This window comes from Caretta caretta, chromosome 5, assembly GCF_965140235.1.
Source record: "Caretta caretta isolate rCarCar2 chromosome 5, rCarCar1.hap1, whole genome shotgun sequence".
Lineage (NCBI taxonomy): Eukaryota > Metazoa > Chordata > Testudines > Cheloniidae > Caretta > Caretta caretta.
Genome location: NC_134210.1, coordinates 92,845,101 through 92,872,124, shown reverse-complemented (window position 1 = coordinate 92,872,124; position 27,024 = coordinate 92,845,101). Strand labels below are relative to the sequence as shown.

General features: G+C 38.6%; 1 protein-coding gene across 3 annotated transcripts; it reads right to left on the bottom strand.

Moving 5' to 3' along the window:
* On the bottom strand, positions 1–27,018 carry HNRNPK (heterogeneous nuclear ribonucleoprotein K). Of its 3 annotated transcripts, none has more exons than XM_048851421.2 (16): positions 26,881–27,018; positions 23,992–24,066; positions 23,803–23,885; positions 22,554–22,651; positions 20,570–20,626; positions 19,015–19,058; positions 17,973–18,045; positions 17,284–17,397; positions 15,827–15,955; positions 14,606–14,913; positions 14,366–14,420; positions 4,761–4,811; positions 2,498–2,519; positions 2,338–2,420; positions 1,746–1,915; positions 1–983 (listed from the first exon to the last, which is right to left on the bottom strand). In XM_048851421.2, exons 3-16 carry the CDS (start codon positions 23,849–23,851, stop codon positions 950–952), a joined length of 1,287 nt encoding a protein of 428 aa, XP_048707378.1. In that variant the 5' UTR covers positions 23,852–23,885; positions 23,992–24,066; positions 26,881–27,018; the 3' UTR covers positions 1–949. The 3 variants fall into 3 exon arrangements, with proteins under 3 accessions (XP_048707378.1, XP_048707380.1, XP_048707379.1); XM_048851423.2 differs by having other exon boundaries at positions 1–923; XM_048851422.2 differs by lacking the exon at positions 26,881–27,018 and adding an exon at positions 26,543–26,690.
* Positions 27,019–27,024: the final 6 nt, after the last annotated feature.

The window sequence follows — 27,024 nt, the reverse complement described above, 5'->3', positions numbered from 1 at the left end:
TGAAAACAAATCAAAATGTATTTATTAGAGGTACACCATCTTTCATCTCTATAACAGTGTTATTTGATACAGCAAGGCCATCAATGACCAGACTTCAGGTGGAATCTAACATTGTAACTCAGATATCACAAAGTTTTAAAGGTTTTATTCACATACAGTCAGTAATATAGACAAATGTGCTGCAAATCAGATAAGTAGGGACAAACACTTGCAACAAACCCAAACCCAACCCAACTTTTGCGTATGTTTCAATTTATTCTCAAGCAGCAAAGCTTTGAATCATGGTATTTTCACCAATACACTTTAATTTGCCAAAACACAAGTCTGTATCAGAAGCAGAAGAACTTAACAGCAATTTTCAATTACAATTCCTTGCGGGGGGAGGAGGGGGGAGGAAAAGAGCATCAATTTTAGATATTACCTTCATGGATATCTAAAAAAATGACCACCAAGTATAGATTCACTAAATTTATTTTAAAAATCATAAAACATTTCTTACAAAAGAGCATTACATTCTGCACACTGCTCTGAATGGATGCCAGAAACATGGACTACTAATATTCTCCCCCTTCAAAAAATAAAAATAAAAATACAGTGTACATAAAGCAGGGTGTTCACAATAGTTACAGAAAAACATTACAGATTACCACCAACTAACAAAAATAAAAACCACTCTCTCTGCTGCTGTTTCAAAATTCCAATGTTAGTCTCGCGCAACACCCTGTTTCCCCCCCAAATATTTGTAAGGAACTAAAACATTACATCTGGTGGACAGCAAAGCTTTCACTACACCTCAAATGCAGAACACCTATGAAGCAGAGGAATGTTGGCTTTTTAAACAGAAGCAGATAAAAAAAAAAAGATGCAGGACTCCTTCAGTTCTTCACTAGTCTTAGAAAAACTTTCCAGAATACTGCTTCACACTATAAAAAAGAAAAAATATCTTGCATTAGAATCCTTCAACATCTGCATACTGCTTCACACTATAAAAGAAAAAGAAAAAAAAGCATGTATTAGAATGGTTGAACATACATTTTGCATCAATATTTACACACATTTTTTTAAAAAACTCAAAATTACAAGTTCTCAAAACACTTGCATATTTTTAAAGACTAAGGGTTTAATTCACATTTAAGCATTAATACTCTGAAGTTCAACATTCAAATCTATTATTACAAAATATTTACTAGTTAGCCAACATGTTAATACAGAAAAATTAAGCAAATTAAGCAAATTAAATCTAAAGCTGTTAATATTTGGCAGAAAAGACAAGGTAATGCCAGTAAGGTGTGAAATGCTGCATTAACAGCACCAATCGTTTCAACTTGTCCTGTAGAGGGATGGCCTGTGCCATATGGCAGACTGCGATTTGTTGTCGATTTAGTTATCTAAAAACAACAAAATCACTAGTCTTCCACACAGAACTAGACCAACATCCACTGAAATCTTCTATATTTTCTACAGGCTCTATATAATTTATTAGAAGTAGTTTTTGCAGCAGTTTTCACCAGAGAAATGAGAGGACTGCTTGGTTAAGGCGTCTTCCAGCAAGATTAGTTTTGAGGGCGTCTTCATTTTAGTAAGAATGGAGAACAAAAGAGAATAAAAGGCAAAACTACCAAGTGTAGAAGTCAGGTCCTTATATAGATATTTTTAAAACCCTGCCTTCTAAAAGCTACATCATATAAATAGAGAAGAAGAGCTTTAGAATTTAGTGGGAGTGCAACATTAAAACTTTAACTTGCCTGTTCTGCAGTAAATACTGTGCATTCTGTATCTGATCCTGTGTGCCTGTAATAGTTATTATCCGGTCTTCTGAGCCTTCTAAAGGTTCATCAATTTTGATTGAAGCCCCTGATTCATGACGTATTTGTTTGATCCTCTGACCTCCTTTCCCAATAATAGATCCAGCCAACTAGAAAAAAAAAGCCAGTCATTTACATTTTAATATAAAATTTCCCTGTAAAAACAGTTACAGAATTCAAGGTGTTACTCTCAGTAGTTTCTATGATTTTTTAGAGTGCCAATGGAAATTGCTCCCTTGTGGCCACCATTTGTTCGCAGCATTTTTGAGAAAGTCAAATTGACTAAGCAAAAAAATCAAGTTGACTAGTCTATTTTGATTGCTCAAGATCAGTAAAATACTAAGTTTTACTATTAGTTATTTTTGTAAAATGAAGCGACAAAATGAACATCAAATAATCGAAGAGTGGCAGTTTGGAAAAATATATACAGCATAGAAAGAAAAAGGGTGAGCATCTGAAATATTTCTGGTTCATTTGTACAATCTGGACAAGATGTTTTAGAGAGCTATTACAAAAAGAATAAAATACTTACATCTTTGGGAATCGTTACTTGTGTTGTGATGATGGGTCCACCGAGATCACCGTATGATCCACGACCCCCTGCATAAGAATAGTCTGATTTAAACGTATGCATCAAGTCCTTATAATACTAAGCAGTAAACTATGCGTAAAATGTATAAATATAAACTTACCATATCCAGACCCACCCTCAAACTATAGGAAAAAAGAAAAAGGTTTAGTGTTCTTATTTAATGAATCAAACATTTAGACAAGAAACGCTTGTAGCAAATGTACTTAACACTCATTAAAGGCGCTGATTTGTTAACTCTGGGTATATCCACACAGCAAAGAGAAACCTGTGGCTGGCCCATGCCAGATGACTCAGGCTCAGGCTGTGCGGCTGTTTCATTGTTCTGCAGACTTCCGGGCTTGGGCTGGAGCCTAGAAGTCTATAGAACAATAAAATAGCCCCACAGCACAAGCCTGAGTCAGCTGGCCCGGGCCAGCTGTGATTTTTTGGGTAGACATACCATCTGAAGACTAACCCCATTTTGGGCAAAGAAAAACACCACAGTGCCATAAAAGCATATGCAGAAAGAAAACGACTGCTCTGCACAATCTCTCCAGCCTATGTACCTCAGCCCTATTCTGGAAGAAACATCTGGGACTGAGATTGCAATGACACCAAGGATCTGGATATGTATGTTAACAAAAGAATGTGAATTAATAATGTTATTTAGATATGATACAAATGGACATCTCACAATAGTGACTTACTGATCCAAGATCAGAACTTATGACTCAGAAGTGAAAAGCCCAGCATTTCAAAGCCACTTAAACTACTTGGTATGACGACAGCTCTTGTGCTCTACAACGTTTTTCTGAGCCCAAATATGTGACTTTTATTGAATCTGCAGATCGTATCAGCCCTCCTCTCACTCTGCCTAGGTCTAGGCCAATAGTTCTCATCCTGCGGCCTACTTGCAGCCCAATCGGCACATAGCTGTAACTCATGTGAGTCCATGTGAGCCCACATAACCCATAGAGAACTGCATAGGAGAACCACTGGTCTAGGCAAAAATTAAGTGGCAACTGTAAGGCAGTGCTTTAAGAAGATTAGCCCCAATACATAGCCCCAATATAACATGCCCCCCAATAGCCACAGTGCCCCCCTCCCCTCCAGTCCAGGATAGAAGAGTGCTAAAAAGAATCAGAGCACATGATCAGTGCAGAAACCTGTCACTAATTCTATGGAACTTCACTTGATGTCTACAGTGCTTCACTTCATGCACTTAGTTCTCCAAGGTTCCTGATTAAACACATTTTAACTGATTCCTCTAATTTATCACTTGTAACCTCTTAAATCCTTTTTTAAAGTGCAAAAACTAACTAGATTTGGATACTTATTAAAATTCAAATTATAATTCAACAAATTAGTCAGAAATAGGGGAACATGCAGAATTGTTATTTGTTTGTAGAATTTCTAATTGAGCTGCTTCTTAAAATAATCTCGCATTTATTTACCTGCTACCTCTGGTCCTTTTTGAGAACTATGCCAAAAAGGAAACTATTTAGAACCAAGTGTTCAGTTAATCATTTGTTCCTAAGCAATGAATATGGTATAATCATGTTACTTAGCAACAGAGTTATCAATGCAGTATATTAGAACTTACAGTGGAACACAAAAAAAGAGGAGAATGAAAGCCACTGTACAGGGCTTCATTCAAAGTTACGATTTTATATTTTATCTGTACACTCAAATAGTGCAAAGACCAAGCAATGCATACCTGATAAGATGCTTATCCATAAGTGTATGTTATAACCCAATTTTAACATTTTCATAATTAAAATTTAGCATGAAAAACCAAATAGAATATTTAGCTTCTTACCAATAACTGGTTAGAGTACATTGCCTCAGCAGATCCATAGTGGGATACAAGCACAAAGAGTGCTGTTGTAGTAGAAATTTCTGCAAAGCAGCAAGTGATGTGATGGTAGAGTAATAGCACCTCATGGATCAAATGTTAGGACTAAAAAAAGGGGCAAAAGGGGAGAATGGATCTAAAGAGGCAAGATATTGAAACAACAATAGTTAGAGGCTCTTTACCATTTTCTTTGAGAAAGTTTCTGCATATTTGTACTCTGGGATATTAATTGGTAGTACAATCCCCAAGAGAAAGCTTAGCAACTGCAGCATTTGCTCTCAAGAAATGGACAAGTGAAAGATGTCAAATGTAGAGTATACCTGCATGAATCTGTAGCCAGAGCACTAAATGGAAGGTTTCTATAACTTCATAGTACTACACAAGCCTGTCATGGGCTATACCTAAACTGAAGAACTGCCTGATGTCCTTCTCATTGTCTGAGGAGAACATCCTTAACCAGCTAAAAAGGCACTCCCTCTGAAGCAGTAATTATAGCAGATCAAATTAAAAAGGAAAGAAGCTCACTCACCAATTCTGGTGGTTGTATGTCATCACAGGCGTCCACGTGACACTGCATCATCTTGCGAGAGAGAACATGGTAAAGGGAGAGAATGGGGACAAGAGAAATATATCTGAGTCCATGTCCTCAAGCAGAACTATAGCTAACGAAGTGAAGGTGTGCATGTACAAACACACACACACACACACACACAGAGGATGGAGATGTGTAGGGGAATACCCTTGTGCTCCCAACCACCTTCCCCAGTATAGAGTACCGAAAAGGGAGAAGGAACCAACTGGCCACTCTGTTTCCTCTAGATTCTGGCCAGTGGCAGGGCTTTTGGAGGGGGGAGCCTGAAATGGCTCATCACTCCTTCTCTGCCCCTTTGGATGGGACAGATTTTCCTGTTAAGGATGCAACAGACAAATAGGGCACTCTGAGTTAGCTTTACCACCTATTGGCAAATGTTACCCCCCAAGCACCAAACCCTCATGCTTTTACTTCAGATTCTTCTGCCTGATGAACCCTCATTTCAATAGTGAGTGCAGAATAATGAAGAGTGGGAAGCGAAGGCTCTCTCTCCTTTTTGCAAGAGCAGTAACTGTACTTCCTCCTTATTTTAGTATCCCTACTAATGGGGACAAGCTGTGTGAGGTAATATTTTATTGGGCCAGCTTCTGTTGGTGAAAGAGACAAGCTTTCCATCTTACACAGAGTTCTTCAGGACCTGCTAGTTCACCATCAAAAGGTGGTCGAGTTAAAGATATTATCTCACCCACCTTGTCTCTCCATTATTCTGGACCAACATGGCTACAACACTGCAAACAATGGAAGATACCCATCCTCAGAACTGTTTCACTTTTGCTGAAGGTGCAACCTACTCTCCCTTCTCCCAACTTATGGACTATGTTCCTGACCTTGAGATTCACATAAAATCATCTATGGTCAAAAGATTCAGTTATCTCCGAGTTGTGTTTTACACACAAGTTCTGCTTATGGCTCCACAGCTAAGTCTGAGTACTTAAAGTAGGGCTAATACCACTGTGTTACATCCTTACAGCACATCCTTCCTGAAATTACAGCACTCTTGGGGCACAGAAGAAACTTCCTAAAATGCTGGAAATAAACCCGTTAGTTAGTTTGAGTTAATGGGTTCTCTAAGATGTCCAGTACTCAAGAGTTACATCACATATGTCCCAAGTGATCTTAACTGAACATACAGACCCATCAACAGTTACAAATAACTGAAGTCTCATATACTGGTTACATTTAAAAAAAATTTTTTTTAATGGAATAATAATACATTTTTGCCATTATTTTTCAACTTGAAAAGTTCCTCCTTCAGCAAAGCCTCACCAATAATTTTCCACATGCAACTTGTCTTTGCCCTAAAACACAGGGTAAAGAGTAAACACCAGTAGCATGGAATGAATATCCAGAGAGTGGCTATACTAATGTTTAACATGTTACAACTTGACTTAGTTGGCAATTAACTCACTCAAGGTTAAATAAAAAATCTGGTGTAGATAAGATCCATTGAAAGTGAAGCTGCAATCAACAAAATGACATTTGAAAATGACCCCCACCATTCCCCATGGAATTGGCGGCACCCTACAATGGCTGTCAGGGGCCATCATCTTCCCCTAGGGCAGCTTGACTTCATCCACACTAGGAGCAATGGAAGGCTGTGACCATTCTGAAAATGTGCACTTACTCACTGAAAGCAATAGAAGATGGCAGTCATTTTGTCATTTGCTATTCCACCTTTATGAAAATCTCTATAGTAGATTTAGAGTAACATTTATCGAGCTCTGCTGAAGGAGAAAGGTTCAATAATGGGGGGTGAGGGGAGAGAAAAGCTACCTGTTGTACCAGGTCTACTCATCAGCAATGGCAGGTGGACATTTGGGGGAGGACTCAAAGAAAATTTGAGGTACTGGAGGGAGGAGGTAACTGGTGTTCATGTATGGAGGTAGGAGAAAATTACGGGATATACACAGGGAAATGTGGAGATCAGGAGTTGCGGTATCTGACCAATACACGCAGGCTGCTTTGCGTTCATCTAGACGAATGCAAAGTAGACCAATCATGATAGTGAATATTGCTTTAAAAAACATTTCACATATCTTATCTTCAAATGATAAGAAATATCACATGGTAATAAAATTGTCAAACTGGAGTTAAGCTTTGAGTACAAATCAATAATGTAACAGAACCAATAACTTAAAAAAAAAAATCCAAACGTGTTATACTATGCAGCAAAAGCATCCCAAAATAACTTTAATTCCATTCTGTAGTGACACCATTCAACCACAATAAATATATTACTGTGTGTTTGCAGTCCCAGATTCAATTAAACTGATTTTTGAATGTTCAGGGATGCTTCCCCCCCTCTTCTCCTGCTGTCACTGAAGGACAGAATACAGCTGGCCTGTATTCAGTAAGGCCTGGAAAAGCAGTTAAGGTTAACAAATGTGGATTTCTTTTGAGTTTAACTGTGAATTTCCTGGATTTGTAACATTTGGATTTGGGATAATTACAACACCCTTGTGATGCTTTCACCATTATGATAACGATATGTACTCAACCTTAACTACAGTTTAATAGAGTTTTTGTTTGGAAATATACACTTATGGAAAAAAACAATCTGTGTTTAGAGATTAGCTATTAGGAAACTGGTACTTTTATCAAAATGCTAGAAATGTTCTCTTCCCCGCCACCTGCGTTTGTGGAAATCTGCACACTGCCCATTTTAGGAACCCCCGCCCCCTTCTTCCTATTATAAATTACACCATGTTAAATATAATGAAATAAATCTTCTCTTTTCCTTTCTTTGATATGTCTCCTAAGAGAGATTTAAAGAATAAAGAAGATAAAGAAAACTACATGTTATCAGCACTTTTATGTCTACTACAAGGCCAGCTGCAAGGAAGTAATGTCTTTTTAACCAATCCCTTTCCATTCCTCTCATGTAGCTACTGTCCAAGTTGCCACTCTACTGGTACCTCTAGGTTTGTTTGAATTATCCCAGTAAATTAAGTAGTAAAACTGCTTATTATTTTAGGATTTTATTTATTTATTTATTTAAAGCACAATTATTCTGTGGAACTCTGCTATAACTCATCATCAAGGCCAAAAAATTAGCAGGATTAAAGAATTACAGATTTGTATGAACAAGAGTATCTAGAGTAACAGTAAACATATTAAAAAACCAAAAGCACCATTCCCTCCACCCTCATAAATCCTTATGTTTTAGGGCTTAAAACCGGCCTCTAACTACCGGGGACAGAAGGAAACTTTCCCTGGGGCAGGTTATCCCCTAATTGCAGTGTTTCTTGCAGCACCTTCCTTGCTGGCAAGAGGCTAGAAGACCATATGGACCACTAGCCTCATCCAATAAGGTAATTCCTATATTTCTAATAAGCTACCCATTGTGTTTATAATTATTTTAATTACAACACTGCACTTTTTACAGCTTAAAGTGAGCAACGTGGAAGCGGAAAAAACTCATTTATTGTCCAGAAAGACAACAGCTTCAGTATTTATATCAGATTTCCTTAGAAGTTTTTTGTTTTTCTTTTAGTAAATGAATTTAATTGTGTCTAACCTTCAGTATCAACCATCCATTTGTGTAGATATTGCTAATATTTATGTATGAAACATTATGTGCCAACAGTGGTTTTTCCTTTTTATTTTTAAAAATCAGAAGTCTTTGCCTGATATAGCTTAAAGATTTAATATTACAGTGAATTTTGATCTTATTTTCTTTTGTATGTGCTTCAATCTGGTTGATAATTAACTAAATATTTTCTAAAATCTAATAAACTGTTAAGATGTACCATGACACAGCTTTTGAATGAGCAGAATAGAAATAGCAGCTAAATTATAAATCTGGAAACATGGTTCACTTTGAAATGGAGACTGACTTCTTAGGTTTGTAATTCCTAGCTGTACATAATTCATGTAAGCTATTTCATAAAATTTTGGGGGGAAAATATGATTAAAATAAAAACCATTTTAGATGAGGATGTACCACCACTTTATATGTTCAAAAGCCTGTGAAAGGAGGAATTCTTGGAGCTCATTCAGGTCTTCTTATGTAATCCAGTTAAAAGCAAGTATCTCTCGATAGGCTTGAAAGTCAACTCTATTTATCTAGTCTGGACTAGATTCAAATCCAATGTCTATGGTGGTTCTGTAACTAGAGATACAGGACGAATCAATCCTTTATAGCCTTCCTTGTGAAGAAATTTCTTAAACAGAATGGCCTGCACAACTAGCAATATATAGTTATAGCTCTTAACTTAGAAAACAGACGTGAATATTCCAATTTAGTGGATTAAGTGAGAGGAACCAAAAAAATTATTTTTAAAAAAACTGCAACAACTTTTCCTTTTCAAAGCATGTTTTCCTTTTTCAGGATCTGGAAGATTTGTAAAGATTCTTAACTGTCAAAGTTCATAACCGAAACTAAAAAAGTCTCAAACTAGCAAATCTATTTACCTTCAATCTGGATAGAAAATCTAATAGTTTTAAGACAAAAGAGCTGGGACCAGTGTAGGAAATGCTCACACCAGAAGTGCTGAGCACAAGTTGGGGATAAGAGAATAATGTGACTCATGCTGGTCACTGGAAAAAAGTGGAAGAGAAAAACAAGCACTCCCATGTACTTCACTTCCATCCAGCCACATGGTATCTGAATGTTGGATCTTTTCCTGTCTTATCAGGATAATGTTGTGCTGTCTTTTGAGTCATTAGATTTATATAAACATGATCTTACTTTCTGAAGATGGCCTTTACTCCAAAGAGAAACTGCTGAGCTTGAATTAATATGCAAAGTAGATACCATTAACTTGGGTTTGAACAGAGACTGGGAGTGGCTGGGTCATTACACATATTGAATCTATTTCCCCATGTTAAGTATCCTCACGTCTTCTTGTCAACTGTCTAAATGGGCCATCTTGATCATCACAAGTTTTTTTCTCCTGCTGATAACAGCTCATCTTAATTAATTAGGGGCTTACAGTTTATATGGCAACTTCCACCTTCTCTGTATGTATATATCTTTTTACTATATGTTCCTGTATATGCATTCGGTGAAGTAGGCTGTAGCCCACGAAAGCTTATGCTCTAACATATTTGTTAGTCTCTAAGGCACCATAAGTACTCCTGTTCTCTTTACTATAAAGTCCTTCAGAGGCTATATTCATATTGGTTCAGCGGAGACTCAGACATTCTGCCAGAGAATTGTCCTTTCCTGTTAAGTGAAGGCAACTGGGAAGATCTTACACTTTATGTATCACTACTCCTACAGGCTCTGTCTCCAATCAGGAGCAGCATCTTTATATTTCACATACAACCATACTTCCCAAACACATGTACAGCTGAGGTTGCTGGGACATTACATTTTTTCTGGCCCTGAGAACAGCAAATGGATTCATTCAATCTGTTTTGAGGAAGTAGCAGTTCTAAGAAGAGTATACATGATCATAAAAGTCAATTAAGCTTGTAATATGAGGGGATGGAAAAAAGTGAACTGATAGGTTCACAGGAAGATGCATTTTCAAGCCTTGAGACTTCTGTTCTGAGAGGAACTCTTAGGTCACCAAACAACCAAAGGACACCCAATAAAAGTTGGCTTGATTGGGACAAAGTGGACTTTCTAGGTTTATTCCATGTTTGAGTCCATAATAAAGAACATTACTACGTGAAGAGAGTATTTTGAAGACATTGTGCTTTGATCAGTCATCCAAGTAAACACATCACTCCAGAAGTCTTTTCAGACACACAGATCAAAATATGAAAATCGGTTTTGAGAACACGAGGTTGGAGGTTGTCAAATGGAAGGCTATATCACCTGATATTTGCATCTATTGATTAGTTCAGTTTCTGAAGATGCAGGATAGAGCAGAAACTCAATTATAAGTGGAAACTCTTCCCTTCAATACTTCTGAGAAATTTCTACTTCTCTGTTATATAAGGATAGTAACTTCCTGCCACAGCAGGTTGTGAAATATCGAAGAGTTGAATAAGGATGGAGTGCAACCGGATCACATAGCTTTCTTGAACTCTAACATCACAGATCAGTATGTTCAACTTTGTGTTACATGGAAAAGCTAGATAGAAGAAAAGGCATGTCTCGTCAAACTTATTGCATTCTTTCAGGTTCCAGACTGAGCCAACAGAGTAGAGAACAATACCTTAGATTAGAGTCTTACCTCAGTGATTCATCTCCCTGATGCCCAAAATGAGCTTTGATATACACTTTCCACACCCGCTCAACAAGTCTCCAGAAGAGGAAACCTGAAATTTGCTGTGACAGTGGATGACTACTGTGAATGTTTCTTTCTGAATCAAGACTGACAGCCCTGAACAGCTAGGCTATGTTAGTGTGGTTTTGTTTTAGTGAAGGGGTTCAACCTTCAATGGACATATTTTCATATCAACTAGGAGCCCTGAGTACTCCACTTGTGCACGTCTATGCAGGTTTAACAGGTAGCCACAGCCTTTGCAGCTATGATCACTTAACACTGTTGATGAATATGCACTGAAATTTTGCAAGAGGATATTTAGCTTTCTTAAAAATCAAACAGAAGATATTTCAGATATAAATTTTCTCCCAGACATAATTATAAGAAAAGAATGGCCTGAAAAAATGACAAAACTTAATGCCTAGGAGCCAAAGACTAAGCCTTTCTTCCTAATTTCCCTTGCTCCAGAGTTTTCTGCAGATATGGAGACCAGACAGCCAGGAATGGGACAGAAAAAGGAATATGCAAAAGCCTTGATAGAGGATTTGATGAAGATTATTCAGGTTCTTCACCACAGGTGTTATGGATGTAGGGTTAAACCAAAAACGTAGCAGATTCCAGTAATCTGTCACTAAGAAGCAAAGACAGCACTGTTCTGACAAGATTCCAAAATAGTCTGTCCATTTAAGTCTTTTCTTGAGTTTAAGACACTTCCAACTCCAGAGTTTCTGACATCCTGATCAAGAAGCCTTGAAACTGCCTCAAGTCATCACCACCTAATGTTGAAGTAATGTAAAGCAACACTCAAAGACCGACAGTTGATGCTCAACCTTGCCTTATAATCACTAATCCAGTGACTGGACATCTTGAATAGGTCAATTCTAATCTTAATACAAGAAAAGATGATCTAATAAGGGAAAGAATCAGTATCACAGAGTTTCTAGGAGTAGAGAGAAAATACTGCAGACTTCTCAGTGAACTCTTCAATCCTCACTCGCTAGAAAAGATCTTAACTTTTGTTGGGGTAGACAAACTAGGAATCTCTCAATGGACTTCTCTTGTCACCTAGAGTTCACCAGGCTCCTTGTGATCATGAAACAAATGGGCTGTATTGACAGAATCTGACAAACGGCGAAGGACGAGAAGTTCATGGACAACGGCTGTGAGAGCACATACTTAGTAGCAAAATTCAAAATCTCTGGTAAAAGTCTAATTTTTCCTAATATAAACAAGGGTCTAGGCCAGGGGTTCTCACAACACATTTCTGGTGGCCTCTGACTCTGACAATTTTTTTGGTGGCCTCTGACTGACAATTTTTCCTAAAACACTTAATTAACTTTAGGAAACAAAACAAAAAAACAAGTATGCACATATACATGTCCAAATCATTATAATTTATCTATGTAGGGTTTTTCGTTGCAGACTCAATAATACAAATACTGTACAGTTATCTCTATTCTTTACTGGATCAAAAGAGAACAGAAACATAAATAAGGTGCTTTGAACATTCTTGGTTTTTTTTTTTTCTCGTTTCTTTTGCTTTTTTGGGTTGTTGGTTTGGGTTTTTTTTGAGACTTGCTAGCTATAAGTAAGTCTGCGGTGAAAAGCGGTATTTGTATGTTTGTATGTATCACTTTTGACTGCAGGCTTACTCAGCCCCAGCAAGCCTGGGGACAAATTAAGCCCTGGATGGCAGAGGCATCCCCAGAGGCAGCGGAGGCCAGGGGTGTTGGGGCAGGCAGTGGGGGCCAGAGGTGATAGGGAAGGTGGGGGCAAGCTTGGGGACAGAGCCCGCCACCACACAGCCAAGGAAGGGAGCCCAAAGCCCCACGTCCAGGGGACAGAGCCCGAAGCCGTATGGTGGGAGCCTGCTATCCACCACCCCAGGCTGAAGCATAACCCTACCACTCCCGGGAAGGTGGAGAACTCACTAACTGCCTGCTCCTCCAGCTTGTCTCTCCCCAGAAGGAGGTGGGGCGGCTTTGCCTCCCGCTCCCTCAAACCACTGCCCAGGAGCCTGTGGCTGCAAGAAAAGCTGCTGTTGGCCATATTTGAGAAACGTTGATCTAGATGTTTGTGGGTACATTTAGAGACAGAAGATATGGAAAAGCCATCATGAAACATCAAATTTATAAATTCTGATTGGAGTATATATTGAGTTGAAATCCAGGTACCTCTGGAATTTACCTGAGCTCTCAATCCAGAGGAAAAAAGAATTAAGTGAAGAACATGAGTGATAAGATATTCAAGATAACTTGGGGCAGGTGACAATCTGCAGAAAAGTGGCAACTGAGACTTGAACTGGGGGCCAAATGGGCAGTACCTGCAGCAGGACCCAACACCACTAGAATGGAAAGCAGCAAGCCATCTGAATGCTCATATCTGGCTTGCCTTGCCTTTTAACTTAAAAATCATTCTTGGACCAATGGCATCTCTCAGACGATGGCCCCAAACTTAAGTCAGAGTAGCACTCCATCACTTTTTTCTGAAGCCATGATGAATAAGTCCCAGAAGCTTCAGAATACATGAAACCACAAAGATCCAATAGCTTTAAATCTTAACATTTTTGATACTTTTCTGAGAAGCACTTTTAGGCAAGATGTGCACTGCACAATGGGGGCAGTAGAGCTTCTCCTGCGGACATAGCCACCACTGTTCATTTATGTGGGTTTATTATACTGACAAGTCTGCATAGTGGCTACATGAGTGATCTTGCAACTGTACTGCTGTAAGCTTGCTAGTGTAGACGTGGTCTAACAGTGTCACAGCTATCTACAAGATCTAACACAAAGTTTAGCACATATTCTATAAAGAATAGGAGTACTTGCGGCACCTTAGAAACTAACAAATTTATTTGAGCATAAGCTTTCATGAGCTACAGCATTTGATGCATCCGATGAAGCGAGCTGTAGCTCACGAAAGCTTATGCTCAAATAAATTTGTTAGTTTCTAAGATGCCACAAATACTCCTTTTCTTTTTGCGAATACAGACTAACACGGCTGCTACTCTGAAACCTGTCACATATTCTAAGGGACCATTCAAGATGAAGCGGCCTATTAGAACCCATGTGATCATAGGACAAAAAGGCGAGTTAGTGGAGACAAACTGACAGAGCACCGTGGCTGATAACAGGAAAACAAGCTGACTCAGGCAGTGGCGTATGCCCCTTCTAGCTTCAGTCCTAAATGTCCCTTTCCATGAGGGAGCTGTGAAGTGTACCTTTTGCACTGTTCTGATGGGTCCCTGCTTTCTAGAACTTTGAGAAACAAAAACACATATCCTAGACCAGGTACTTGAAGAGGCAATTCTTGAAGGAGAACAAACAAGTAAGGTTTTTTGGTCAATACATGGTAAATTACAATACAAATTAAAATCCTTACCATTCCATCATAACGGTCTCCAGGTCTGCCCCTCCGGTCATAAGACATAAGATCTCTACAATGAAAGAAAAAAACCAAAACTGGTGTATAACTTAAGTATTTTTACTTATGTAAGGTCACATTTTAGTTCAAAATTGCTAAGTCAATTTGATAATCTGCAACAAACACAGGAAGCACAAATAGTAATCAAAAAATTCTACTCTTTAGAATTATTTTGTATGTCCTTGCGCAACAACTCACCCGCCACGAGGAGGCGGAGGAGGAGGAAGAGGAAGATTACGTGCTCTGCTACCACCTCTGCCACCACGACCCGGAGGAGGGGGAGGGGGTCCTCTGCGAGGGCTCATGTCATCATAATCTCGTCTTGATGGAGGCATGGGACGCCCACCACGACCAGGAGGCATTCGATCAAAGCCTCCCCTTCCACGCATTGGAAATCCTACAGGACGTCCCCTTCTATCATCAAACATCATTGTGAAGCCACCATAGTCATATGTTTCATCATAGAAATTGGGGTCATATGGCTGTGCCCGTCCTTTGATTGGAGACTAATTAAAAAGTAGAGAAAGTTCGCATTTGACTGTTAAAATTAATAGACCTCAGTATAATACATAAAAGTATAAAACAATACTTTAAACCACCAATTTAAAGAGTTTGAAAATTATCCCTGTACATTTTGATAAGTATCATGCTTGTGAAGAGTACATCTAGCAACCCTGGCATGTCCTCAGTTTATCCACAGAATAGGAACAGAAGAGGCAGAACGAGCATGAACTTTCCTATTAGTCTATGTCTACACTACCACGTATGTCAGAAAAACTTTAATGTCGCTTGGGGGTGTGAATATTCCACCCCACGGAACAACATAAATTATGCCAGCGTAAGTGCTAGTGCACAGCATCATATCGGCGGGAGAGCTTCTCCCGCTGCTTATTGAGAATGGATTAATTATGTCAACAGAAGAAGTCTCTTCTGTTGGCATAGAGCCGCTACATGAGAGCTTTTACAGCAGCGCAGCTGCACTGCAATGCTGCGCTGCCGTAACCTCTTAGGTGTAGACAATAGCCTTGATATGCTTCCTATGAAGTTCAACTCTGCTGGAGACACCACTCAAGGATCAGAGAGTAATTCAGTTTCTGTGCCCATTCTTTTCTGATTTTATTCTGTCCCGGACTCCCTTTATATCATTCAGTATACAAGAGAAAGTGAACAATGCCTTTTTTTGTAGAAATACTGCATTTTTTTTTTAAATGTAAAAAGAAAACATTTTCTAGAATTGGCCTGAAACTTATTTAACAGAGGGCACCAATAGCCAAACTGTAACTTTTGGTTATAATTGCCATATGCTAGAATAGAAATGGAACCCAGAAGACTGAAGTGTCATGTCCCTATCTTGAAAACATCTAGGCCCGTTATAACAAAATACTGATCTTTAAATAAGTGAATCTAAAAACATGTTACCTCTGATATAAGATCCAGGATGATCTTGATGCATTCCACAACTCTATCAGGCTTTCCACCAATAAGTACCACTCTGTCCGTGGAATGAGGACAGCACTCTTGAAAAAGTTTAATGGTGGTCTGAGTGTTCTGTTAAAAAAAGAAACATTTCAACTACAAGTATTTAAGCATGACTAATAGCTCACCAAGAAAACTAACAAAAAACCCAGCAATATTTGTGTGCGTGTGTGTGTGTATATATATATATATATATATAAAAATAAATGAGATACAGTCAACTTAACCTAGGCAATTAAAATTCTTAATAGTTTCAGTAGACTTGGTTCCTGAGCTCTCCTGCAAACATCTGAAACAAATTCTACACCACATTGTGAAATGCACAAACTGAAGGAGAAAATTTTTTCCTCTCATCTTTTGGTTACAGTAACCCAAGATTAATTTTAATGATAGGATAAAAAAAGCACAGACCTGTATTTTTAAATTTTCAGCATCCTTTCAAAACCAAGTAACTCTGTAACCCCAGGATTTAACTTGTAATGTAGGTCACTGTCTATTGTGGTACAGAAATAATATCAAAGATCTTCTTAGGCTGCTTATTTTGTTTTACAGTCGAAATAGTCAATATTTGACTATTTTATACAATAAAAAACTCAAGTAATTAAATTATATCAATCTGTTTTGAAGAGCTAATTATACATCTAAATTATTAATGGTTTAAAATGAAAGACTGAATATTAAATTGATCAATTTTATCCACATATAAATTTAAAATGAGTGCACAAGAAAAATGTAATTTTTTTTTGTATATAAAAACCATTACACGAATCAGAGAAGTCAGGGATTTAAAGTATTATTGGTAAAAATTTGTTACCGAGCAGCAGGGTGTGAAAAATATTAGAATCTTCTAAGCAACTATAATTTTACAATTTGTAGGACTACCTCTATCAGTACCAGGCTATTTTTCATATCCTTCCAAAAGCTACATAAATATTTACTAAGTTATTTGACCAGACACAGCCTAAATTTTTTTTTGTATTGGTGTCCATGCCATTCAACACCAAATAGAATGGTTATATTGTATATTTATAAAAAACCAAAAATGTTAAGGAAGTCTTCATAGGTTTCTAAGATGTTTTTAGAAAAAAATGGTGATCCAAATTAGACTTAAATATAGTACACTTTAGTGGACAGGACGGACCAAAAGTCATAGGCTTTATCACCATCTGTCCCGGGCTCACTGTACAACTGTAGCAAATCCTACAATAAGCTATGTACAAGCAGACCCCTTTGCCAGCATGGAAATCCGATGTGAAGTCAGTTCTGAGTAAGTCACATTGCCAGTGTTAAAAATAAAGCAGTCACGGAATGCACCCCGCCATGCTGGAACCCACCTATAAATACAAAACTAGTAAATATCTTTTAAAACAAATCTGGATAATGGGGAAAAATTATGATACCTCTCGGAGTTCTTTGATTTTAGCACCCTTGACGCCAATAATTCCTCCTGCCAGACTCTGGTGAATCAACAGCCTTAGCTCGCAGTCAAAGTCACTTCCTTTGTAGTGCTGGTACTGTGGTAAAAGTACATAGAAAAATTTGTACACAATGAAGATCAGCCAAATATAGCACAAATCTGTCTTGAATAAATATTTAACATAGTGCTATTTCTATTTTTTCAGATCGTACAAAGTTCTAAACAGATCTATAGCTGGCCAAAAACGGCTGAAATTTGTTTCTGTATTTCCTATGCTTTGACTACATAACCACTGAAGAACCATGCAGCACTGCGTGGGGTCAAGATAGCATGGTGCAACATCAGAGCCGGAGCAAGTAAAATGAAGAGTTTAGGATGGAATGTTCCCAATGTCCATTTTTGCCTGATTATTGGAAGCATTTTAGTAATTGTGAAGTACCAAATTCTTGTATGTTTAACCTTAAGACAATTTTTTCTGCTGTATCAGAATGCAATTTGTGATAAACTGAATCCAAAAATTGATCTCTTAAATTATTGATTCTTATTGTCTAAGAGTTTGTAACACTTCCCTCCACTAAAAGAAGCTTAATTTACATATAAAGAATAGCACGAACAGAATTGTCATTTGATGTTTTATATTTCTGAAGATGCAAGTAGAGGAAAAAGGCATACCTCTTCTAAGGTAGGGATAATTTTCTTCAAAATTTCTCCAATTGTTTCAATATCTGCACTTATACTCAATATGCTGTCAAAGGCCGCAAGTGCCAGATAATAAAGAGAAGGTGAAAAAAAAAAGCAGAAGTAAGTTTTGCATTCATAATCATAGAACTCAAAACAACTTACTACAGAGTAGAATTTACAGTATTCCCCATTTAAAGTAAACCTGTTTACTGAATTTACAACACATGCATCTTTGTTTATGCCCAATATATACACACGATAAATTTAAGATTAGATCTTGCAGAGGCAGAGAGATCAAGAGACAGAGCAAAAGACAGAGCAAGAGAGAAAATGGGATTTTGGAAGGGCTCAGATTAAGTGGGCAAGAAACTGATGCAGAACTGAAAGTTGAAGTGAATATTCGTGTTCCCCACCACCAGTAATTTAGGATACCCTCGCTATTACATCAGTAAAACTGGCACACCTTCTCATAGGAAAAGTAGGGATATGCAAGTGGTGAACATTATATTCGGAGTAAGGTTATGAGACCAGTTAGAAATTACTAATGGGGCTCTGCAAGAAAACAAATACAAAGCAAGACAAAAAAAAACCCAAAAACCAACAAAAAACCCCAAAAAAACCAACCCCCCCAAATAAATAAAAAGACAACACAAATGAGAAGTGAAGGAAAGTGAACCAGAGAGTTAGCATTTCATCAGAAAAAATTATGAACAGGCAATGTTGGGGGAGCAAGGTGGGCCACAAAAAGACAGAGCGAGAGATTATTTTGAAACAATTTGATTTACAATGCAGCAAATATGCAACACTTGAAGCTGTGCTCCTTCCATTGAAATAAAATTAGTGGATTGTTTGGGTGGGCAACTCACGTAAAAGTTCAGTGACAAAAAGACTTAATGGGGAAAATAAGACAGAAAACTTGAAAAAACAATACACCGTCTATAAGGGGATACTATTTAATTATATAAAAGGCAGGTAATAAAATACATTTCTCTCTTTCTAATCAGGCAGTGAGGCATAAACTGTTGGGACATACCGCTCGGGGCCACTGCTGTCTGGGACTGAAACACTGGCATTGTACTGCATTGGTCATTGGCGTTCGTGGATGTTGGCATTGGGCATGGGCATTCAATCGGAAGTTGTCAAGTATGGCACCCGTTTGGCAACGAGCACATTTTTGGGCATAGCCAACCAGGGTTTTCACATGGGCGTTCAGGGGCGGATGGGCCAACGTCATGATGGGCAACGCAGGGGCAAGTCGATCCAGTACATGGGCAACGGAGATATATGGCCAAAAAAACAAGGAGAGGGAAAAGGGGGAAAAGCAATAAATTTTAATTTAATACAAACTATACTCATTACTCTCAATTAATGAAACAAGCTTAAGTTGTTCTGAAGACTAACACAATAACGGATTGCTACATTGACTGTGGCTTAACATTTATGGACCTTAAAATGAGTTACTTGATCTAACTATACTACTTTTTACTTTTAGCATACGATGTTTCAGTAGTAGGCTGGCTCATGAGGGTAGACACAAAACCTGTTGAGATTCAGATTACTGAAATCCTGGGCAAACTGGGAAAGTTAATATTCCAGATAATTATCTATGATATCTGGATTTTTTTCCCCCTTTAATAAAAGAACACTAGCTGCCAAAGAAGTCAGTTAATGTGCATATGGTTCCTGACCATTTTCAATTCTAGTTGATAATGTTTATGAATTTCCAAGCACAATTTTTACAAGGAGTTCAGTTTACATATTTAAAATTTAAATAATCTAATGAAAAATGTAGACAAATCTGATACCAACTGTGAAAATGAAACACTACCAAATATGGTGTTTAACGAAGTGTCTTTCAGGAAAGAAAAACTGCTGAAATCATAGCTGATGTCAAGTACAAGAGGATAAACTAATGAAATTTCTTTTTAAGTGTTGCCAAGTTTTATAAACAAACATTTACGTTGAATATGTGTCTAATCACAAGAGTCAACCCACTATAAAACGTGAATAGTAGATAAATCATGATCATTTAAAATCTTCCAAGTTACAGAATAAAATGTTTGTATGCTGTTCTATACCCATATTTAAATCATGCAATCTTCTTAACATTAATGTCTTTGTGCTTCATGTGCAAGCTGTTAAAGTAAGAACAGATGGACAGTTTTAAAAAAAGGAAGTCTAAAAAATATTCATCTATCACTGGGTTAAGCCAGCCACCTGCAATGGTTTTCAGTAATACTATAATTGATTCACACATATGGGAAATGGTGCAATTAAGGGTTTTAAGCTCTGTCAATATTTCTAATTAGATTGTTAACTCACTTGAAGTGTATAATTTAGTGGAATCCTGTTAATACGCAAAGAGGTTTAATACAAACCTCCTCCCACATAACTCAATCTGGGTTTTAATTACAATATAAACTCAAAAACCTTGAGGTTATCTATTCTAACAGTCATTACAAATGGCTTGTAACTAGACTATTAAGGTCTAAAACTGATTTTCTCAATTTCTAGAAATGCATGTAATCAGGTTTAAATGCAGTGTTCTGAAAGAATCGTTAAATTAGTTCAAACTCTCAAATACTCACGTCTGTACGAAGTGCCTTAATATTTTTGCCACCTTTTCCAATCACTGCTCCAGCATTCTGAAAAAATATTCAAAAATTACACAATGCCAATGCAAAATTTATTTTTCCAAAGGGAAATAAGTTTAAAAATGACATTTATTTTTGCATCAGGTTGATTTTAGCATGCCTTTAAAGACAGTTTTCTTTAAAAGGGTTCAAATTAAATGATGGTGAAGAAACTGAGACAAGCTATGCAAACTGAAAAAAGGCTGACAGATCTGTTACTGCTCAATTAAGAAAAAGCAAAATTTTGCAATCTAATAAAATTTCCATATTAACTTTAAATTTCTGGGTGTTTCAGTCTGCATCACTACAATATCAAGATATAGTTCACCTCTGAAAAGTGACATTTGGCATTATGAGGTTCCACGTTTATTGTGCAGGTCAATGGCTTTTAGATTAAATCTGTTCAGTTTATAGGAAGGTTTATCATCTTAATTGCCAGCACTATAAAACTTGACTTTTAGATTGCATAATGCTCCTTGACAACTACTTGTAATAAAGGGTCTACAGTCCAAGTGTTGCCCTTGATTACACCTATGCAACTCTACTGCCTTCTTGCAAGGTACAACCCAAGTTATGATATGAAGACAATGGAGTTGAAGTGGCTCTGCAATTTGGATTTATCCGATTTATTTACAAGCCAAAAAACAATCCAGTTCACATTCAGAATCCACCATGTTGTGAAAAGTTAAGAGCAGTAAAAAAACCTTACTTCAACTAAATAAAGTAGGTATGACTCAATACATATAGAGAGGTTTGTTGAGTAAGGTGATGCCAATTTAGAATGTCACTTTCCTGAGTAAGTCTACATTTCACATTTTTGATTCGTAGAATAAATTTGCAGCAGTCTATAATATTGGTAGATGTTCAACAATGGCAAATAAATGTATCAAACTAGGCTGTTACATTGACTGGTGTATTAAAATCACCTGCTTACTATGCTGCAGGTTCTTCAAATACTATACTGAGTATGTCGAACTTGTTCTGCAACAATTTATGTAATTCATCTTCTAGAACTATCACATACAGTCAAAGAAACATAAATCCTAACAATAAAACCCCAACTACAGATTACTTTACTTCAACAAAATAGAAAACCAAGCTGTGCCCATATTTTGATGACTGCATGGCAATTTCTGAGAGAACCAAGGAATTAGCCACAGCAAGATGATCACCTTCTGTCTCAGTGTCGCAGATAAACACAGTGGGGATAAATGCTAAACTAGAGTAAACTGACATATAAAAATGTATGTCCACTGAGGAGCTACCCATGTATTCTTCCACACTGCTCTTTTGCTTACTATGAGGGTGACTAACAATTGCACCGTTGAAAATAGAGTTATTAAAATTCACAGGCATAATTTCCTCCCCCATATTTAAATTGATGATCCCAACTGAACAATGTTCTCCTTACAGCCTTATTATCTGAGGTTAATTTTTAGTCCAAGCCCAGGAAATAACCTGCACTTTAACTGTTATTGCTTAACTTCCTGGTTACTGGCTTAAAATGTAAGACCTTAAAAATCACTAAGGACTAATCCCGGTAAAATTACATTAAAAAAAAAGAAAAGGAGTAGAGACTAACAAATGCCACAAGTACTCCTTTTCTTTTTGTGAATACAGACTAACATGGCTGCTACTCTGAAACCTATCATAAAAAAAAATCACTTTTTATCTGCAACATGCCATCACCACATTCAATATGCCAAACAATCAAGTTTCATTTGACTATTTTAAAAGATGAACTACATGGTGTTGCTATTTCTGCTACAACACTGTATGTTAGTTCTCTCAGCAGAGTGAAAAATAAAGTTTTATTTTACATTTTTGTTTATAAACCTTCAACTAGAAACTCAAGCACCAAGATTATATGCTTTGCTATGATTGCCTGCATAATTGCTACTACACACTTTAAAGAGGTAACATATTTCAAGTATATTACTTTGCTCTGAAGCAGGATGCGCAGTTCTACCATTTCATCAGTGTTGCGAGATCTTTTGAAAGCCTGTTCTTCTTCCATATCTTCTGCAGGACGTTTTCCTATAGTTTCATAGGGAAGGAATGCAAACACTCATTTAGCTTTCGCTATGCCATATTCAAAATGTGTGCACTTCGACACCAATGTTCCTGATCAAACTTTGTTTGATTAAGCGGATACCAATGTCAAATCCAAAAGCTAAATATACTGAATATTTGTAACCAAAATAATTCACAATTCCAATGCAAAAACTCTGGTAATTAACATTCTTACAGAATGGTGATCTTAATATCGCAATCATTTATAATCTATGAAGTACAGTCTAAGCCAAGATGTTGGGGGTTTGTCGCTTTTATGAAATTTAGGTCTACACCATTTATTAAGATATACTTATGATGACAGTAGTGCTGTTTTACAACTTCCAAAATTCTCAAAAGATTAACACGAACATATCCAAAAGGTTGAAAATAGTTTACCCCATTGCTGAGTACTACTGGAATAATTTGCAATGCAACAATTCAAATACTCTCTTTACAAGCTGGCATCAATTACTATGAAAGCTGAATTACTGCTGCTGTTTTGAATTTTGCCACTGATCAGAAGATCCTGAGTAAGCAATGCATACTATCTGTAGTTCTTTTGTGCAAAATACTAAGTAAATAAAAGCTGCAATAATGACGCTGACTAGTACTTGCTTCTATTGACCAGAAATACGAGCTAAATAATGGATAGATAAAACAATTTTTAAATCCTTAGTTTTTATACTTATTTGATTAACATCTGTATATACACATACACACATGCTAAACAAGAACACGCAGTAATGCACTGACAAGATAGCCAAACTCATAGCACTGAATCAAAATTCAAAATGTAACGTTATTTGACCATTAAGAAATTTTCAGAAGTGTCACAGTCAATGCATAAGAGGTACTGCGACCTACTGTCTTGAAAACATTCAGTACATCTAAGTTATTGAATTTGTGAATGCAATTAGTATTTTAACAATTTAAGCCTTCTAAAGTATTTAAAAGCATATAGCCTTTATAGAAATGCTTAAAATTGTCTCAAGGCTAAACATACAAGAATTTGGTACTCACAATTACTAAAATGCTTCCAATAATCAAGCAAAAATGGACATTGGGAACATTCCCTCCTAAACTGTTCATTTTACTCGCTATATATACTTGCATATAGCTTTTATAGAACTTACCATTTGTCTCTGTGTTGGTAAAGGTCTCCTCTTGCTGCTCGGTCTCCATCACTACCTTTTATTTTTAGACTAGTAAACGGAACCTGTCAAAGAATAAAAAGGCTAGCACAAGTACTCTTTATAGAAAAAATCAAACTGTGCATCTTGCTAAAAAGAACAATCAAAGAGACAACTGCTTCTAGAACTTACGATTATATATCCTTGCTGAGCAAAACTGAAGTGTTCTGGGCGGGATCAAAACCAACAGCCTATTGCTTCAATAGCCTATGAAAACCAACATACATTAATTTTAGTCTTGTTCATTTACAGTTACACAGTCTAGAACAAGAGTACACTGAAGCTGACGCATTGAGCTTTCCACTGTAAACGCTATTATACAGTTTTTCTTTAGAACTCAGACAGCATGAGGCCTTAACATAAAAAGGCCAACAACTGATTTTTCCCACTTCCAGTCAATATGTAGTTATTGAAATATTGTTTTGCATTTGTTCATAATTTTCAGATTACGTTTAGCAACATTTCAGTATTCACCTTTCACTCAACAAATGGGAACTTCAAATTCTAAAATTAAATGAGACAAATCAATCCTTATTACACACAGCACACTAACACTTTAGACTTATGCACATTTCATTTTGAGGGGTTTCCACAGTCTATCTGTAAACAGGAGAGACTACTCAAGTTAAAGCACAATTACAAAAGCCAGTAACAATTTATTAGCCACATCAACTTGTTTTTAATAGGGCTTTTAACTCCAATATCAGCTGTGAGTCTTTAGAATGATAAAAGATCTACCTGTAAGTTTAGGAAAACTTTACTAAAAGCACTGCACAAGCATATTTTACACTCATGTATACACATACAACTGCTATCACACGTTAAAAGCAGTAAAATATATTCAAGTGTAAACTATACATTTGCCTGCTTGCGTAAGAATGTTCAGAAATTGCATTGTCTGAAATCCTATTAAGTATAGATTTGCACAGTATTCTTTAAGTAACATTTCAACAACTAAATACATCAAAAAATAGGTTTCCTAGGCTAACAAAAACTCCATGCTGGTTTAGAATTCTTGGTATTCTCTACCTGAAGTTTGACTTAATACTGTTGATTAATTCAGGATATTTAACAGTTTTATGCAGACAAATGGGCAATATCCATAGTATTGTTATAAATCATTGCATTATTCTAGGAAAAAAATATTTGGGGAGCGCCCAAACTAGCCTTTGTAAATGTATGAACTCTCTGAAATTAACTATTAACTCGGGGATAAAAAAAAAGATTAGTGCAAACATATTTTCAAGTCTATATTTCTGCCACAATTGCGGAAAAAAAGTGAACTCCAAAAAGTTCAAATCGATTGTGAATATATGGCCTGGGGATGTAACCGTGACATTTCCGAGCCGTATTTCCATTGCTCCTAACGCCATCAGGAAAGCCCATAAACCTGGGCATTGGTATGCTCCATATTTACTGAGCTGCTTACAGGCGGCTCGAATGCTCCCAAGCGGGACTGGTGTGTGACTAATTCACGCTGGCTATAGTGCTAGGCTAGAAAGTGCCAGTCCAAAAGCATTACACGAATAACGTAGCAGCAAGCCATAAATACTGTACAAGAACCGATACTCAATAGGGCAGTGGAGGGGAGATTACAGTGCCTACAACTTGCCCTGTGCTGGTGTAACCCTTTTGCGCATCGGGACGGGAGGAGCTTAGCCGAGATTGGCCACAACAGCCGCACCGCGCGATGAGAAGTGGGGCAGGGTGGGCCGCCACCCCAACCCACTCGCCCAACAAGCGGGATACTCGCTGTCTGAGAAGCGAGCAGCCGCGCCTCCGGACTCGGCCGCTCCCGGTGTCGGATCTGATAGAGCTGTCCCGCTCCCGGAGGGGGTGGGGGGGGAGAGAGGGAGAAAGAAGCCGACTGGCCGAGTTATATAATCTCCTCTTCTCCCCCCGAGATGACTCCGGAGCGTCTCTCTTTCCCGGCGGCAGCTCAGAGAAAAGAAATGGCGGCCGCTGTAATGGCGCCTACGCGCTGCTAGGCGGAGCCGGGAGCGGAAAAGCCACCACCACGCGGTCACACGAAGGCCTACCCCTTGGCTGCCCGGGCGGACACAAAAGAGGCGCCTAGGAGCCCTCGCACCATGGCCTGCCCGGGCGGATAAAGGCCTCCCAACAAGAAAGAAGCCCCCCCCCCCCCCGCCATGATCGCCCTGCGGGATCCGAGACCCAACCCAGATCCTGCAAAAATCGACACAGGCCCCGCACGGGCCACCACGCACGCTAGACACCTCTCCCCGATTACGCGCCATGATCCCCCAACAGCCAGTCCCCCACACCGAGTTAGCAAAACAAGCCCGCAGAGATCACCCCGCCCCCAACCCGCCAGGTCCGACTGCGGGAGGGAAGGGGGGAGAGACTCGGCGTACCGAGAACCGACCGGGGGGGGGGGCCTACAATCCCTCAGGGCACGGATCTGCTCAACCCACTCCCGCAAAGGGGGAAGACGTCTGCCCTCGGGCAAAGGAGGCAGTGCCCTGGTGAGGGAAGAGAGCTGGCAGCGTGACAGTGTAGGCTGATGCACAGTTACAACCAGGCCGCCCGCCTCACTGTGTCTCGAGACGGAGACGGATTGGCGCAAACGGGGCCCTACTTCATTTATAGCGGGAGGAGGAATCCCACGCGCTGCATCGCCCCCCTTTCTCCTCAGGGCCGGCCTCTCCAGGCTACGTCTTACCGCGCTGCGCGCTCTCTCGTCCCAAGCAGCGACGCACCAGTCGCCTGCCCCACCGACTCGAGTGCGAGAAAGAAAGGGGTGTGGGAACGAACAGCCCCCCCCCACCAACGCGCGCACACACAGCACTTTCAGCCCATTGGCTCAGCCTACAACCCAAGATGGCACGCCACAGCTCTATTGGCTAATAGAGCTGCCCATCACGCCTCAGGCGGTTCCCATTTAGCCCCGCCCTCCGTGGTAGCTACGCAAATCTATTTGGGCCCGAAAACCGTAAGAAAGGTGCCCGGCTTTATTCTCCGGTCGCTCTGCATCGCACTGGCATGTCGGACACCCTTTACCTGACAGGCAGGAGTCACGATAAAAGCCTCGACAGCAACAAGAACCAGCGGGCGGTGTAAGGGAAGCAAGAGCGACCTCCGTCGTATGGCGAGAAAATGGCGTTTGTGAAAACTCCGCCTCCCTCGTCCGTCTCCGAGATGGGC

What these genes read in the sequence shown, in the direction of transcription:
- HNRNPK (XM_048851421.2), bottom strand. Translation starts at nt 23,851, where the DNA reads ATGGAGACCGAGCAGCAAGAGGAGACCTTTACCAACACAGAGACAAAT. An exon ending in GACAGCAGTGGCCCCGAGCG is followed by an intron (nt 18,046 to 19,014) that starts GTATGTCCCAAC and finishes GGCCTTTGACAG; the next exon opens with CATATTGAGTATAAGTGCAG. An exon ending in TTATCCCTACCTTAGAAGAG is followed by an intron (nt 17,398 to 17,972) that starts GTATGCCTTTTT and finishes CTTTTACCACAG; the next exon opens with TACCAGCACTACAAAGGAAG.